The sequence below is a fragment of the Vidua macroura genome, chromosome 2, assembly GCF_024509145.1.
Source record: "Vidua macroura isolate BioBank_ID:100142 chromosome 2, ASM2450914v1, whole genome shotgun sequence".
NCBI classification, from domain to species: Eukaryota; Metazoa; Chordata; class Aves; order Passeriformes; family Viduidae; genus Vidua; species Vidua macroura.
The window spans coordinates 102,058,100-102,075,343 of NC_071572.1; the positions used below are offsets into that span (position 1 = coordinate 102,058,100).

At 35.6% G+C, this 17,244-nt stretch overlaps 1 protein-coding gene across 5 annotated transcripts in view; it reads right to left on the bottom strand.

Annotated features, from left to right (window-relative positions):
• Window positions 1–596: 596 nt before the first annotated feature.
• AKAP11 (A-kinase anchoring protein 11) overlaps window positions 597–17,244 on the bottom strand; it is a 42,627-nt gene continuing 25,979 nt past the window's right edge. The window contains exons 8-12 of one of the 5 annotated variants that reach the window (XM_053970217.1): window positions 16,645–16,800; window positions 12,841–12,924; window positions 12,086–12,132; window positions 9,493–9,653; window positions 597–4,976 (exon numbers count right to left, since the gene is read on the bottom strand). In XM_053970217.1, the coding sequence (XP_053826192.1) occupies window positions 4,830–4,976; window positions 9,493–9,653; window positions 12,086–12,132; window positions 12,841–12,924; window positions 16,645–16,800 (595 nt within the window). In that variant the 3' untranslated portion in view covers window positions 597–4,829. Of the gene's footprint in view, window positions 4,977–9,492; window positions 9,654–12,085; window positions 12,133–12,840; window positions 12,955–16,644; window positions 16,801–17,244 lie in introns of all 5 variants that reach the window. The other 4 variants (XM_053970216.1, XM_053970219.1, XM_053970218.1 and 1 more) reach the window with 4 other exon arrangements.

The window sequence follows — 17,244 nt, forward strand, 5'->3', positions numbered from 1 at the left end:
GCAGGACTTCTAAATCTTAGAAATGGTACTGTGCACATCATCTCTGCTCAGCATTACTATTTTAGGGTACTTGACAATATGCTGTTTGGGGCATTTCACAAATTCCAAAACACTTGAGGATAGTAAAGAGGCCTGCAAAATGTCCTGTTTCATACATTTTCAGTAGCAGAGTATTCTTGGATTTGTCCAGAAGACTAAAGCTGAGTTTGAAGCTAGTGTCCCAAATATTGGACAAAGCAACCTCAGTCCACACGGAAATATCAAGGCAACCTTACTAACCCAGCTTCCAGGCAAGATGGAGCCGACTGGTTCTTACATCCCCCTTGTGAGGTGAGTAGAGTCCATGTGACACTTTACTGCATGTCAGTGGAACTGTGGGCTCACCTTTCAATCCAAAGTCAGTAAAGCAGGGTCCTCACCCCTTGCAGGACTCCAATTTAACTCTGTAAGAAGTATGCCATCTACTGATGCACTATTTACTACACCCTCCCTCAAGTGCCTTCCTCACACAGCCAGTGACCAAGACTGCTCATAGCTGTGTTCACTGAAAGAAAAATAATATCCATGAATTTACAAGAAACGACAGCACTCTCCAAGCCAGTGAAATGTGTTTTATTTTAAGCCACTGCTAAAACAAGGATGAATTTAGTGCAACCTGGAGTTCATAATCTGAAAACTGAATATAGTTAAATTACTAAAATGGCAAAACTTGTCACCATTATACAGTACAAGACCTTCATATTCATTGAGTACAGTTACATAAACATTTAGTTATTCAAACTGCTTTTGGTATACAATTGCATCACTAACTGGGCTGTGAATTACTGTAACACTGCACAAATAAGCAGCAGTTCCAGCAAATTATAATAAATTTTATTATTAAATACTGTTCAGACATTAGAACAAAGGCCCTCTAAAACTACAACACCAGCTATACAACAGGAATGTACAAAGATGGTACAAAATAAAGTGACTACAGTGGCTGGGCTCTGTACCTGCCTCTTCAGAGCTCAAGTACAGTAAATGCTTGACAGTAGTGGCTCTTGCTGAAAAGCCAAATTTCTTACAATAAAAATCATTCCTGAATCTCGTATTTTTCTTTGCAAATTGACTGTCTAGAACTACAGGGGTTTGCGCTGGTGTTTACTACTCACTGTGTTCCCATCTCCAACGATTTGTCTCTCTTCATAGAAAAGGTCCCAGACAAAGTTACATTAGAAAATGTAACACCCAAAATCTGATACCATTTTTGAGAGACCTAATTAGTCTCGGAATGTGGGTTTCTGTGTTTTGGTTGGCTTTTTTCTAAAAAGTTTACACAATCTTCTAAAACTCAAGAACAAAGATACTACAGAAATTGTATTCACGTACATTGTCTGAGCTGCCTTTTCACATCTTTTTTGAGACAGCAAATCCTCTTTAATTTAGAATATGGGTTTGAGTTTTGTTGTGTTTTTATTTTAAGGCTTTATGCATACTTTGTATTATTTATGCACCCCGTTCTGAGTATTTAAACTAGTATTTAAGTATGGCCACTTATAACTTGCTTTACAGAGGGACTGTTTCTCAAAGTGCTTTTTCTACAGAATCTTACAAAACACCACAACACTTCCATTTTTTTAGAACACCAAATGTATTTATAAAGTGTTTGGGTGATTTCTAAAACAATAATATCCTAGTCTATATTTTCCTCAACATAAAAATTAAATTACCAGGGTTTCCCATATAGAAAAAATGCAAGATGAAACAAACTCTACCTTATTATGTTTGTTTATAAGCATAGCTGTATGCTTTAAAGGGACCAGAATGTGGCCCTTCATGTTTTTACAGTTTTCACTTACGTTTCTGTATTTGTGGTCAGGAGTTTTAAACAAACTCAGTAAAAGTATAATTTAATTCCTTGCATTAGCAAGGAACAGCTTTCTCACTAATATGGCAGACAGTACCAGTCAGATACAGTAAGAGTACAGTTTTCAAAGATTATTAAAATTATTCAATTGTAATGATTTTGCCAGGCTAGATTAATGCTTTTTAACTACATACAGAAGGAGGAAAGTCAAGTCATTCCGAACAAATTTAAAACAATTTGCGTAGAAAACGGGTTTGGGGTTTTTTTGGCTTGTTTTCAGTAAAAATGAAGTATTTTATAACATTTTTCTCATGAAAATTTGGAAACTATGCTACTTTCCTCAGAGGATAATAAAACCATTTCTTCCTTAATGTTACACCAATCTATAGTTACACAACATATTTGATCCAGTCTGAAAACAGGATTCCATTTATAAAAAAAATTTTCATTGTAACTGTTGTCCACTTAACTTTCTGAATAGTTGTAAGCTTTGTGGATAGCGCAATCTTCTGCCTTTCTCCAAAAAAGTAAATGAAATGAAAAAGCACTGCACCAGTTTACAAAATCCATCATTCCTGGATTTGAATAAATGAGTTTAAAAAATGGCTGTTCCTGCAGTGTTTTTTGTTGGTTGTGTTGTAGGCTTTTTAAAAGGTATGGTTTTGTACATTTGCAATACCTTCAATATCTTTCTCACTGTACAGAAACACTTTACTATACTGTACTGTATCCTCATGTCTTGAAATTCCACTTGGTGAGAAAAATTTAGTCATGAGGCACTGCTTTTAGCATTTTATTTCCTTGACATTTCAATTTTAGAGGTAAATTTGTACAAGTATATTATAGGTATGTTATGGGTAAGGTGTTAGAGCCAGGGAATTATTTCAAATTTTTGTCTAAAACAATACTGAAAATCAACCTTAAAAAGAAAAAAAAAAAAAAAGAGAAAAAGGAATACGGGGGGGTTGGGAGAAGAAAAAATCCAGACAACCTTTGTACCATTCTTAAAAAATATTTGCTACCAGAACTATCTTCCAAATATAGGAATTAAATAACTTCCCCTGACATGCTTGGGCTCTGGAGAAAAATCATTCCTGATGCCTGGATTATATTACCTATAACAATACAAAAGACCTTGAAGTGGCTTTTGGTCTTTTTGTCACATACATGGATTTTTCAATCAGTGAAATTATATATGAAGTGAGGAAATAAACTGAGCATAACAGAATTTTAATTTAGTGGTAGAAGTTTGCACCAGGAGTTCACAGCAGTGAGATCTCATACACATACAGATAAATAAACCCTGTGTGTGTTCACATGTGTGAACACATATATGTGCAAAAACATGAAAAATCTTTGGCTCTGTAAGAAAGGTGAACTTTGTGAGATCCAAGGCAGAAATCCAGATGACAAAACAGGACCAAAACCAACCATGTCTCTGCATAGAGGACAGTGGAATACTTTCCTGAAACACAAAGACACTGCAAGAACAGTGCTCTTCAGTTTACCAGTGTGACACTTCATAGCAATTCATGGGGTAGGGGTAATCAGAACTGTACATATGCCATTAAAAATCAGGAATAGATTTGGAGACCATATCTCTCCTTGTTTGGGATCACAAAACTGTGCACCACATCAAATATTTTTATGTGAAAAAACTATTAAGATTTTTTTGTTCATCCAAAATCAGTAACGCTCTGTGATTATTTGCCAAGTTTTAGGTGGCAACCTGGTAATCACTAGCATGTGCCTTTGTCTCTCAAAGGATATATAAAAAACAAATGCCAAAAAACATTTTCAAACCACAGGATAAGTGAAGGCTCAGATTTCCCTTCACACAGAAAGGCAAATCAGCAGCATTGGTGAGAAACCTGACAAGACTGCTAAAAATATTCAATTAAAAGTGCCTTTAAAAAAAATTCAGTGAAGGTAGTTAACAAAAATGAAAAATCAATTTGCAAGAAATTTCCCCTTTACATTTTATTAGCTTTCTTTACCAAACACTTCTGTGCTCACTGAGTAACAAAACTGTCTGTATTCATGAAAAGAAAATTCATATGTAGCTGCTTTGAAATAAAGAATTAAAACTATTCAAAAAGATGGCCAAAATCCTCAGAAATTTCTATCTTCTACTTTTAACACATCTGCATGAGAGACGAATGTACAAATTCTTTGACACAGAACTAGTGTCATAAAAGTATCTGCATACAAAAGCCTCAGTAAAAAATTTAGCAATTTAAATCTGATTGGCAAGCTTCAGGAAACCTTGCTGAAGAATTACATAAGAAATTATGCTCAACTTCTCACTCTGCCCTTCTACCAGAAGTTACCAGCTCTACATGAGTCAACAAATTCATGCATTTGCACCTCAGCAATTTCAGAGCAGACTCTCCCATCTTTACATAAAGTTAAAACTGATAAAGGCAGCTATGAAGCCAGGCTGTATTAAGGGGCTGCTTGGGCAGGTCACAATTTCCTTCTTGGCAATGCTGCTCTTGGGCACGTAACACCTGGCCAAGCTAAATAATTTTTCCACTGTCTGCAGCAAGGTATTCCAGAGCAGATTCTTGCTGAAATCAGTGCTCTTCGTCCTGCTGTGAATATAGCACACATAGGATTGAGAGAAAGAGCTATCCTGGCATAAGGGGAATCCTGAATATCATGTCTGAGACTGTCTCCTGTGGACTACGATCAAAGGTTGTTGATAGACAAGGGTTGTTCATAAATATCTCAGTGGTATGAACACAGCAGTAAATACAAGTTATGCATGGGTGGACAACACCGACTATGGACTGAATAAACATACCATGTGCACAGTATCACAAAGCACAGCACAGCTATTTTGACTTTCACCTCAAAGTCTTTTAATGCTGACTACTACTTAAACATTCACTAGTTTAATTTTACTTTACACATCTGTGTTCCTTCTATCTCCTTTCAGAAGAGGAATGAAGTGAAGAGTGTTGCATCTTTGGATTTTTCAGACATTTTCCAGAAGCCAACTGACCAGAGATTTACTCAGAGCTTGCTCTCCATCAGATGCCATCTCTATAATTTCACAATATTTCAGCACTGCTTGCAAGAGATCTCCAACTTTCCAATCTCTTTCTCTCAGTCTTCTGGAAAGCTAAAGGGGAAACAGGGGAACACAAAGCAAAATATTTTGACTGGGACATCCTGATTAAGTTACAGAAGTTATTCTTGAAACATTAGGTCATAAGAGATCAGTTTTAATGAGTTAATCATTATTCCCACATCTATAAAAACAAAAACTTCCGCAAGAATCAAGCACTTTTCTTTAGTGCAGTCTTCACAAAACTTTCTTCTGGAGGGAGCACCATTTTCAAATTATGTGGTGCCACAGGTATGAGGGCTGTGGTTCATCAAGACTGCAGAAAACAGGAAATTCTGAACACAAGATTAAGACATTTGCCACCCCTCCCATGCCAATAATGCATGTATAAAAAGACAAAACTCTGTCTTAATAAAAGGATGTGGATTTTCCTTTCACAACATATAGTGTGGTTGGGGTGGCACAGACACTACCCTCAATGAAAACAGTTTCTTCAGAGTTGGGAAATTATAACATCTTGGGGAACAGGAAAAGGTGATGATTAAGTTAAACTACTACTCAGGAGCAGAGATCAGTGTAGCTGAAAACATTTCTTTTCCCCCAGGATCCAAAGAAAAAAATCTTCCATTGCTGATGTGTCAAGCTCAACTGTATGTGTAAGAAAGCCTGCCCTAAGGAAAGAATGAATTTGACAGCTTGCCCAGGAGTAAAAAACCTAACAATTTTTAGTTTAAATAAATAAACAAATACCCACACAAAGTATTCTCTGTAGCTTTCTGGACACCTGTCAGTGCTGAATTTTGTAAACACAGTTTAGATAGCCTACTTATTCTTTGGAGCTGTAATTTTTTACCCCCTTTTATAGTCCCTACCAAGACATTCCATATATTAAGTTTAAAAAAAATAATACAGTCTTCAGGGAAATATTCTTCATAGCTACAAAATTAAAAATTCATATAGTTTCTACTATGAGACCTGTCAGATCACAATATAAAGTTCTAAAAAAAAATAAAAAGGAAGACAATCTTTCCCTGCTTCTTTACCTAGCTGATGTTCCAACTGCAACAAGGCAGGTGATAGGACTGACAGAAAGAATATGGGCATAAAAACATGTATCAAGCAATTAACTTCTTGAGAAAATCATTAACCTGAACAAGCAAATATCCTCTCTAATCCTGAGCATATTTTATTCTGAACACTGGAAACTTTTCTCAGTGGAAATTAAGGACATCTTTTCTATACAAGAAGAGACTGAAATCTGTAGTATTCCTGTGAATTTTAAAGCAGGGCACAGGAAGTAGGAGTTTTATAGTCTACAACATGCAATTTTGTAAATTATGTTTGTTGGTTTATAAAAGAAGTTTTTTATTTCCTCTGCCAGAGGAAAGTGTGGCTAATGTCCAAATACCTACCTCAGCAAATACAATATAAAAATTTGGTCCAAATAGGTTTTCCACCATAGTAAAACTACAGAACTGGCACCTAAATTTTAATTTTAGGTTTAATCTCACTATTTCTTTAGATGACCAATCTGTTTCTTACTGCTAGACAAGTGAAATATTAGAGTTTACTCAAAATAGAAATCTTAAAACAGGTAGGTAAGGTCTCATTAAAAATGGAATACATATTAGTTTCTAATCCAGGCACTTGCATATCCACATTGTCAGGCATCTCACAGAAATCAAGATCTATTCTAATTTACTGGTTTCTTGTTATCCTCCTAACAAATGTATTTTGTTCCATACACAGCTATTTAACGTCTTTCTGCCTTGCTGAGCATAACAAGTACCCTTAAGTAAGAGTTCATACCCAGCTGCAGCAAGTAATACCCTGCCTGATACACGCCAGGAGCACTTCTGCCTTTTCTGCAGCCACATCACATCAGCGGCTCATTACCCTGCTGCGATCAGCTAACACAAGCCTTTCCTCCCTTCCAGAACTCACCAACTGCTTATACAGCAGATGGCTGTTTCCGACGAGCTCTAAGCCCCGGCGGGCTCCCCAGGAGTCCGAGGTAACTCCCGAGGGTCCTCAGGAGATGCCCCAACCCCGCGGCTGCCGAGGGACCAGGACCGCGGCCATGGTTTCCTGCTGGGCTGCAGCGCCCTCTGGAGGGGCTCGCTCAGCTTTACAAGAGCCGGGAATGACTATTTCCAATTTAATTCCATCTGCGTCGGACATTCCAATTGGGAAGTGGGATGGAATAAAAATTAGGTAATCATTCTCTCCCTCCGGGGAGGGAAACAAAATTTCAATTTATTTTAACATAACTGCATCTGGACAACTGAAAATAATCTATATAACTAACTGAAACAATTAACTACTGTAGCATTTTCAGGACTGCATGGCTACTGCCTGCCCGGAAGGTCTCACATTCAAGTGTCAACTCAGTATCAATTTATGACTGAAGTGTCAAGTAGAAAAATATTATCATTTTTTAGGAGAGCACACTGCTATTTTCCAGAGTGCTCTTCTTGGTATGTCCTCTTGTTAAGGTAGCTGAAGTCATGCTCAGATGCATAGCCAGTTAATATCCTTCCTGTGTGTCCTGGAGCATCGCCTCAAATATCAGCACCACAGCTCTGTAGTCTCTTAACTCAGAGCTGGCCAAAGAATGAGAGACTCATGGAAAAATTTAAGAAAGAGGTGCCTGCCATCTCTTTTGTGTCTTTCATATTATATTGTTAGATACACGTGTCTCAGATACACAGAAAATAAGTTATTATTAACACTTGTGGGTCCTACCACTATTCTACCTGAGTATTTGCAATATGCACGGAACAGATGAACAGATCTTCAACAGAAGGCAAAAACCTTCTTGAGGTGAGAATGACTGTTATCCTTAACCCCAACTCGTTGAAAAAAATCTTCAAAAACCTCCAGAGAATGCTCAGCCAAGCATGTGAGAACAGAAAAAGTGATGTATTTTCTTTGTGTTAATGCACTTATAAATGGTAACAAAGAAGAAACATATTAATATAAGGAATAAACCCAACAATTTCAAATAGCACAGAAATGGAGTAAAGTATTCTCAAACTGCCTTCCAGTTTACAGAAGCACAAAGTCCACTCTGTCAGAACTAATGTACAGCCAAATATATTCTTGAAATAATTCTAAATCAAACATACCAAGCTCCAGAAAAGGAGCATAGGGCATATATTTCTATTTGCCAAAATAACATTTCCAAACTTTCTGGGTTATTTCAAATAAGAATGCAAAACTTCCTACTCTTGAAATCAAATACACATTCCATACAGTTACATAGGCAGAAAAGCACTTCAAAATTATCATTCTCTTTGTGTGAGGAAGGCAGGAGCCTCTCTCAGGAGAAGGCAGACCAGGCACGATCCGGATTGGTCTCTAGGCACCTTTCACATTCTTACCAGTCTCCAGTAACTAAGCACTGTCAGTGCACACATCCATCCAGCTCTGGGAGGCTGTTTTGTCATACTGACCTTTACCTCCCAGTAACTCCACTTTTTTCCTGAACTGATGATGTAAACTTTGGGAAACCCCAAGCTAAAGAGTCAATATTAAATTTGAGAACTGAGAGCAAGCTTTTTCTTCCTTAATATACTGGTAAGTACAGTAAGTCATTTTTGCCAATATCTTAATTGTTAAAATGCTATTAATGGCATCACATTACCAGTTTTTCACATTATCAGGTTACAAACTACAAATATTTTATAATTACCATTCTTATGAACCTCATCATTATTGACAATGCCTATATATCTATTAAGTTAGCCTTTCCATAACAAGGTAATGTTAAAGTCATTTCTTGGTTGATTAAATAATATAGGTTTAATGTAAGAAAATCCAGATTATCATGTGTAGTTTGATGTGCAGCCATGAAAGAATCATTTTTATGATTTTATTGAAATAATAAGTTTCTCTCATGTGTTTCTGATGGAAATACTCAGGACAGTATTCATACCAAAATACTGAGCCTTTCCAAAGACACACAAATTGCTAATGCCCAGTTCTTTGAAAGTCTGATTAATAAAACAAAAGTAAAGGCACCTAAGAATAAAACAATCTTATTGAGTGTTCTTTGTAGTAGTTTTGGATTTAGTAGCTTACAGAATAAAGACATAATATTTACTTCAAAACTAAATTTCCTTCTCACGAGAAAATGCATCTTAGCTATTAAAAAAAAACCCAACAAAACATAAACAAAAAAACCAACCCTAAGCAGAACACATTAAGTTAGAAAAAAATCTGCATGACCAAGTTCTCAGAAATATTCAATTTATAAACAATTAAATACTAAGTAAAAATGCTTGAAAAAGTATAATTTTCACCAAACAAAAATGATGTAATTGCATCCTTTTTGGAGTAAAACACTTTTAAGTGAAGAAGTGAAACAATCAGCTTTGATGACTACTGGTTTATGTATGATTTATACACAGGTGAAATATGCTGTTCCACTTTGACCTCTCAGGATTTAAAAAATGGTTTTCCTCAGCAGTGAACAGCAAATGAAGTAATAGCAGCTGGTATATCACAGCAAATGGATGTCAAGGAAATCCTTCCCCTTTCCCACCACCCATTAAGCCTCAGTACTTACGAAGACAAATTCCCTTGCAGCAGTGTCACGAAAGTGAAGATCAGACACCTCTGTTTCAGAAGCTGCCAGCCACTGGAGTGCTGCTCTGAGCTGTGGGTCCACTAGATTTGGCTCCAGATCAATATTCATTATTGATAAAGTTTTTCGTACTTGCTCCAAACCTAACATTAAATATAAAATAAGCAAATCTATAGCTTCAGATTGTTTCAAAAAAATCTCTGTAATTCACTGTTTATAGACTGTATTATCTAAAAAAACCTTTGATTTAGTATACACAGATAATATGAAAGGAAAAAATTAGGATTGGTCTCAAGTGTTTCAAAATTTTCCCCTTAGGAAGTACTGCTTATCTCATTTCCAACTGTGTGCAAACATAGCTACATATTAAAAGATACCTAAACTATAATGTATATTCCAATGCCAAGAAATTTAGCATAGACTTTCATAAAGTGAACAGCAATGGCTCTCACGTGGTCCATCAGCTCCTTCCATTTCCAGCTGCTATTTTTTGCCATGCCTTCATCTAACTCATTTTAAGAAGTGTGTATTTCTGAATTCTTTCCTGCACTGATCAGACTGCTTCTTGAACTTTTCCAAAATATACAGCTGGTTTTACTGAGGCATATCCAGTTTTTTAACATTTCTTTTACAGCGTAAGTTCCAAAAATTTTACAGCATTGCAAGAGTAGTTGTGTTAATAACACTTAGGAACTACAGTCAACTTCTGTTCCCAAACTGAGTTTCTGTATCCAGCTACCACAGAGATCCTCTGTCACACTCCCAGAAACAACTAGGCACGTATGTAGTGCTCTTCAAGCTGGAGTCACTGCTTCCAGACTACTGAACTTGACTCTAGAAACATGGAATATAATAGCAACAAAAACATATATTCATGTTGAGTTTACCTCAATCTCAATACTCTTCCAACTAAAGTTATGAAAATTGAGGTACATAAGCTATTAATTTCCAAGTGGCAAAGTCAAGCAAGTTGAAACAGATTCCCCAGAAGTAAAAGCAAGAGAAAATTAACTAGCAAAACTGTAAAACAAAACAGTGCTTTCTGTGGCTAACAGATTATTTGTCTAGGAGCCCCTAAATTTAACTTCTTTAGAGGAGAAAGAACAATTTTAGAAAAAATTATGATAGTGGGTGAAAAACATTGTGGTAACACTGCTGGGAAATTTTTGTACATTTTTTAGTCTTATAAAATCGATGTACATTTGATAATAAGGTTTTGATTCAAATTCTTTGGTGACCAAGGCACAGTCAGCTTAGAAAAAGCTAGACATTTCCAGGTATGACATGAACAGAACTTCCAAATGTACAAGACCAGGAACAAAGTGTTCTACCCAGCACACTGTTTAAACAGTCCTACAATTGCACAACAGAAAGAGCCTTTTCAAAACAATACTGAGAAGGTGAGGAACTTACACTGGAAAAATTTCACTAGAAAATCCTTAATACAGTATAAAGCAGTCTACTGCACTACAGACAGTAGGTGACACCTAAACCACGTAAAGAAAAAAATCCAATCACTATCCTAATTGAGCAATTTGAGTATTTGAGATGCCAGAGCTTTTTAAAGTTGAGATCAAAGAAAACAAAAACATATTGATAAAGCAGATGAAACCTACAGAGCAGAACATATTTTAATTACAATTATTCTGAGAAAATAAATGCTCATTAATATAGCTTTATTTTCTTATATCCTTAGAGTCACATCTCATTTAATACAATGAAGAGATGTTGGTTACTTATATACATTTTCCAGGAGCTTAAAAAGAGAGAAAAAAACTCCAACCAAAAACCCACATATCTTTCTGCTTACACTATGACTACTTGAAGATGTGCAACAAAGCAGAATATCCTCTGTAAGGAAGTAGCAGAGGTTTCTGTAAATGCTTATTTTATCTTCAGAACATACCCAACACAAAGAAGAGCTCTGTTACAACTTGTTCTAACATCAGCTCATCTTAAAACAATCTTCACACACCGTGTGTTCAGGCTGTTCTCAGTTAACAAACTTTGGTGCATCAATCACAGTGGAACCAGAGCATAGAGACCTTCTAACAAACCACAAAGTTGTAACAAGATTCTGGATAGACCTTATGTTATACCTCACCAAGAAGAAAGAGAAAATAGCAAATGCATCAAATCCAAGATTTTTATTGTTTTTTCGTGACTCTCTCCCAAGATTAATCTGCCCAGTTTGAGTAACTTCTTCAGCATTTTGAACACAGCCATGCAGATGCATTGCCATGGCTCCTAAACAAATATTTTTTTTAAAAGTTAAGCTCTGCATATAAATTCACACTTTCAACAAGCTGATCAAAGTTCCCTACCTTATGTTAATAAATTCATGTAAGCATCAGTAAGTAACTAGCACTTCCCAAAGGCTGCAAATTTCAGCGTATTAAGAGGATTATGTAGGGCATTAATCAAACATTCTGACGCTTGACTGACATTCATTATGATGAATAGGGATAATAGAGTTGTCACCTTGTTTTGCAGACTACAAAGGCAAAGAATTAACAAAAACTTAATGTACAGTGCACAGGACAACAACACTAGTATATGCAGGAACTGACAGTACCTTCTACAGCATCCTTGGAATCTTCATCTTTATCTTCTGTTCCATCACTGTATTTTAATTAAGAAAACAAAAATTTGAATACAATCCAATATATGCAGTAAACATAGTAAATTCTAAGACTGTAATGAACGTTAAACAACAAGAAAATCATAAAAGAATTAAGGAGTGATCATGAAAAGCAGCTTTGCTTCTCACACCATTTCATGTTGTAAACAGACTTATCATCAATGTCACAAGATTTTCTCTTAGGAAAAGAAGAGAGAAGAGAGAAATGAGAAAGGTGTTAAAGGTGCTACTTATTGATTTTAATAGTTTTGCTTTGTATGTGAAAAGGTTCAACCACCTTATATCATAGATATGAATAGCTATAGGTAAGCCTAAGTGGTCTATAAAAACCAATTACTATGCAATTCTGAAAGTTTACACAAGCTAAAGGGAAAAAAAAACAGAAATCCTGTAGGAAGCAATCTCTAGTCTGCATGAAAAAAAGTAAATCTAAAGACTTATAAAATGCAGGCAAGAACATGCAAAAAAGGGACCCTATTGCAAGCAAAATACATTAATCAGTTTTAGCACAGAAAAATTTAATCATCAGGGTGGATTAATTAATGAAAAACTCATATTGTGATTAAGTGACAAGAGTGTGAATAATGTATCAGCATAAAAAATGTACTGTATTTTTATTTTCAAAAATGATGATTTCATGCATTAATTATGAGGAACCCATCTGGTTTATATTTCTCAACTCAACCAACCTGTCTGATGTTGGAAAGGATAAATTCTCCTCATACATATCCCCTTCTAAACCAAGACTGCTCCAGCTACTGCTGTTACCATTACTGCCAGGAGAAGAAGAGAAGACAGCTGAACTAGAAAAAAACAATAGCTCAAACTAGAACCTTAATTTTCCTTACAACTCTTTTGTTAAAACATTTAATGCAAGAGCACTGAAACCTTCTAGGTTTACAGGAACAAACATGACTCTCAGTGCTATCCAGAGCAGCAATGTGCACAATAATGCAAAACTAGCAGGTTTCAGTACACTGGTGAAAGTATTAATTTGTACTCATTAATTTTTCAGATCAGTGCTAGCAGGAGTTCTGTCCTCAGGTCTAAGCACATTGCTTATTATTTCTAAAAGCTAACAATCTCAAAAGGATTACTCATAAGAAAATAGATTACATCTGTATTATTTGCTTAAGGAGCAGCTAACAGTTAATAAAATTATGCATTGTGAAGACAACTTCACATACAAAATCCTTCCATCTCACTCCAAAAACCCAGAGAGAAGGAATTCCTAGAATAAAGAATTTTTAAAAAAAATTAATACTGTTCTGCAAGTTGATCTTTTAAAAAAAGGAGGTTTATAAATCTATGAAAACAATACTGAAGAGATTACTTCACTCACAGTTCACAAAAATACTGCATTTATTCTATGACTACATTCAACCTAATGCAAAAAACTGAAAAAACTAAACATGTTCTTACACTCATTAATTTCAGTCAATATAAATAGGACAATTTGTTAAGCCTGTCAATATGTGCAACACTGAGCAACTCATATGATTAAATCTCATTCCCCAACTTCATACCTCCCCCAGAGCATGTCTGGAAGCCTTCCAAGAACAGGACTTCCAAATATCCAGCATTCTTCAAGAAAGTAGACTGTCTACTGGAGATGGCATGAGAAGTCGTGGAGTAACTGCAGAGAACAACTGCAAGAAGATGTTTCTCCACCTAAGTTTTATGTGACTGTTGAAGCTCATTTCCACTCATGGCAAACAGCAGAATGATGGAAGAAAACATTTCAAGAGGCAGACACTGATCTATTTCAAGTGTTTGCCAGTAACATTATCACCTATCAGTGTCCCTTGTTCTCCAGCATGCCTGCTTGGATCCCAATTTCAAAACTGAACAGCAGGTTAGCAAGTCTACAATACAAACACACTCAAATAACATGAAAAAAGTTTAAGAAGTTTCAAGTACCTTATTCAGTACATTATTGCTTATTTAGACTACATGTCCAAAGAAAATTCCAAGAGTTCTCTTGTTAACAAGAAAAAAGAAAATTACAGAGCAGAAGCTTCTGAAGAAACCAACTTGCAGTGAATGCAATCCTGGTCTAAAAAACATTTCTCAATCTATTGTGTGAGACTATCACACTTTATAAGAAATATTAAATTTGTCTTAAAATTGTTAAATTACAGGTATAAAAAAATTAATATATCAGTATTAAATACTTTGCACTCACAGTGCCTCTCTCACTGGAAGTTACAAATGCAAAACAAAAACAGAAGTAAAAGCTGCACTGGTCTACAGACTAAAAGGTAAAGAATTCATAATCTAACAGAGTAACCTCTGCACCCTACTGTTCTGATTAGCTAAGAGACAATGCACTTTACAGAGCTCAATCTTGGTCTGAAATAATCATATATCTTGAACCATATGATTACAGTGAGGTATGAGAAAGGGATGAGACCTTTTCCTAATTAACAGCCAAATTAGCAGTCTTTAAAATAAACTCCTGTTCCACAAAACAAGCAAGAAACAGACAAAGGCATTATAATGCCTCTGTAATGGTTCATGCAGCTCTTCAACAACAGCCAGCAGAAGAATCATGAGAAAAGCAAGATGCTTCTGCTCTGAGTTATAACCCAACCTGGATGCTGAATGAAAAGCCTATGTCTACGTCTATGCTTATACCTACAAATCAACTAGAGAGAAAGCTCAAGAACTTTTTAATTCTAAATTTAAGTCACCAAATTTAGGCATGAAAAGCAGAAGACACAAGCACTTCCCTGCATAACTAACTAGCAAGTTCTCTAAATACTTTTGATCTTAATAGAGCTGCCCACAGGATGCAGGGAATTAATTTCTTGTTTTGCTTTGCCTGTGCATGGCTTTTGCTTTACCTGTTAAACCATCTTTAACTCAACACATGAGTGTTCTCACTTAAACTCTTCCAATTCTCACCCCCATCCACCTTGGCAGAAGTGACTCACTGGCTGCGTGGGACTTAGTTGTCAGCTGGGGTTAAACCACAACTATCTTTGTTTACACAGGGCAACAAGCCCAGATCCTTCCTTCCACCTGATAAACCTCAGCAACACAGATGAACACACGTGCTGTGACCAAGCCACAATTAGTTCTGTAAAACCAGCTGATCAATTTGCACATGCCTATTTCTACCATCAACACCTTACTATCCAAATTATGCCTCCCCTTCTATGACTAACATGTTAACTCAGGTCATTCCTTCTCAAATGAGCCACAGATTTTCTTCCAAGTTATAAAAATTACCTTCTTTTCATTTACATCTGTTTTGGGAATGATAAACAAATAACAAAGACAACACAGGCACGACTGGTCCAGATTTTTTTTTATACTTTTCCCCTTTATCAACTAATCTATATTTTATTGTGTAATTGGCAATATAGTGAATATTATCCCTTATACATGATTTTCATCATCATTTTCACTTGTTCAAGAGATGATGTTTTACTAAAATAATTGAGTTAATGCATTCTTTTACAAAATTATTAAGGTGTATGAGTGATAAATTGTAGTAGTAGTTTGATTAAATTATTTAGTTAAGCAAAACATGAAAAATTCTGCAGACATTTAACTGAGTAGTTTCACATTGGTACCAAATAACTTAATTAGATATTACTTAAACAAGCATGTCTTCCATACTTTCTTTAATCTCAGCAATACTGGAAGTACTAACTAAAGAAAAAATCTCCCATTTCTGCTATTCTTCAACAGAAATTCTGAATTTTGTTATATCAATCATAAAAAACTAAGTTTACTCATTTCTCATACATTCCTTATATAGAAGCTCGGGCCACAACTCTCAGTATAATTCTCCCTGGAAACAGGCAGAGACACTGCAAATTTTAGACCTGCCATTCTAATCTTTGTTAGTTATCAATCAGCCAGGAACCAGTGGAATCAGTGAGAATCTCTCTAGAAAAAGTTACTACCCTGAACAGGTAAGTTCCAGTATTACAGACCTGCAAGTGCATGGCTGGCAGTATATAAATACTCCACCAATGTCAGCTAGAGCAGCTTATAAATTCCAGTCCCAAAAAAGACAAAAATAGCTGTAAAAGCTCATTATGCAAATTAAGCTATTACATTTTTTCAAAAATAAATGAATTTATAGAAAACATTTTCTCAAGGATTAAGTTTTAATATTTTAGAGCACAACTTATAAACTCTATTTTCAAGCGGTATTTTACATAGGGTGGTTGTTTTTAAAATGTTTACATCTTTTGCTAATACTTAAATTTTATATGTACAGTTTTACTTGATGTGATTCCCTGGCATCAATGACAATGCACTCTTCATATATTTTACAGAGTATGAACATTCATGGCCAACAATATTTTGTAAGAAAACAAAATCATGATATTAGAGCCATTTTTAATAAAAAAGCCATTGTGTGTTCAACACAAAAATAATCTCTTCTCCCCCAAACCCTAGGAGAAATATCACTTGATGACAAGTTATTTGATGTCAAGGTAACTTTTTAACTATACTAGCATCTTTATAATTACCTGTCACTTAGGTGAAGAAAACTGCTGCTCTCATCAGGATGTTCATCTTCAAAACTTAGATTGGACCAACTCCCAGTGCTATCATCACCAATACTAAGACTCATTTGCTGGCTAACAACAGATTCAACAGAGTGAAATCCTTCTCTTCCAACAGAGCTAAACAAAAATTTAAGACAAAAAAACATCACTGCATTTCATGCTGATCTGTGTTTAGTTCATTCTCAGCAATTTAACTCCATTCCAAAGACATTAAATTCCACTGGAAAAGAAAAGGTGGGAAATCCCTTAATTTTTGCCCTATTTTTAACACAAGAAATAGTGCAACCAAATTAATCTGAAACATCAGTAGGCTTATATCAGGGATTGCTATTTGGAATTCTTTCATTAGAAAACAAAGAGAGTGGTACAAAGAATTCTCTCATTTAGAATATTATTTGCCATGAAGCACAGAAGTCACTGTAGCCTTACTGACTGTGTATCAAAGTACAATTGTCAAGCAGAAGATTTACCATTTCTGAACTTGCTCACCCTAGGACAGCTTGGCTATTTCCCCTGACCTGCCTTCAGTACAAGCACTTAAGTGGTCTGCTACTGAGGGCA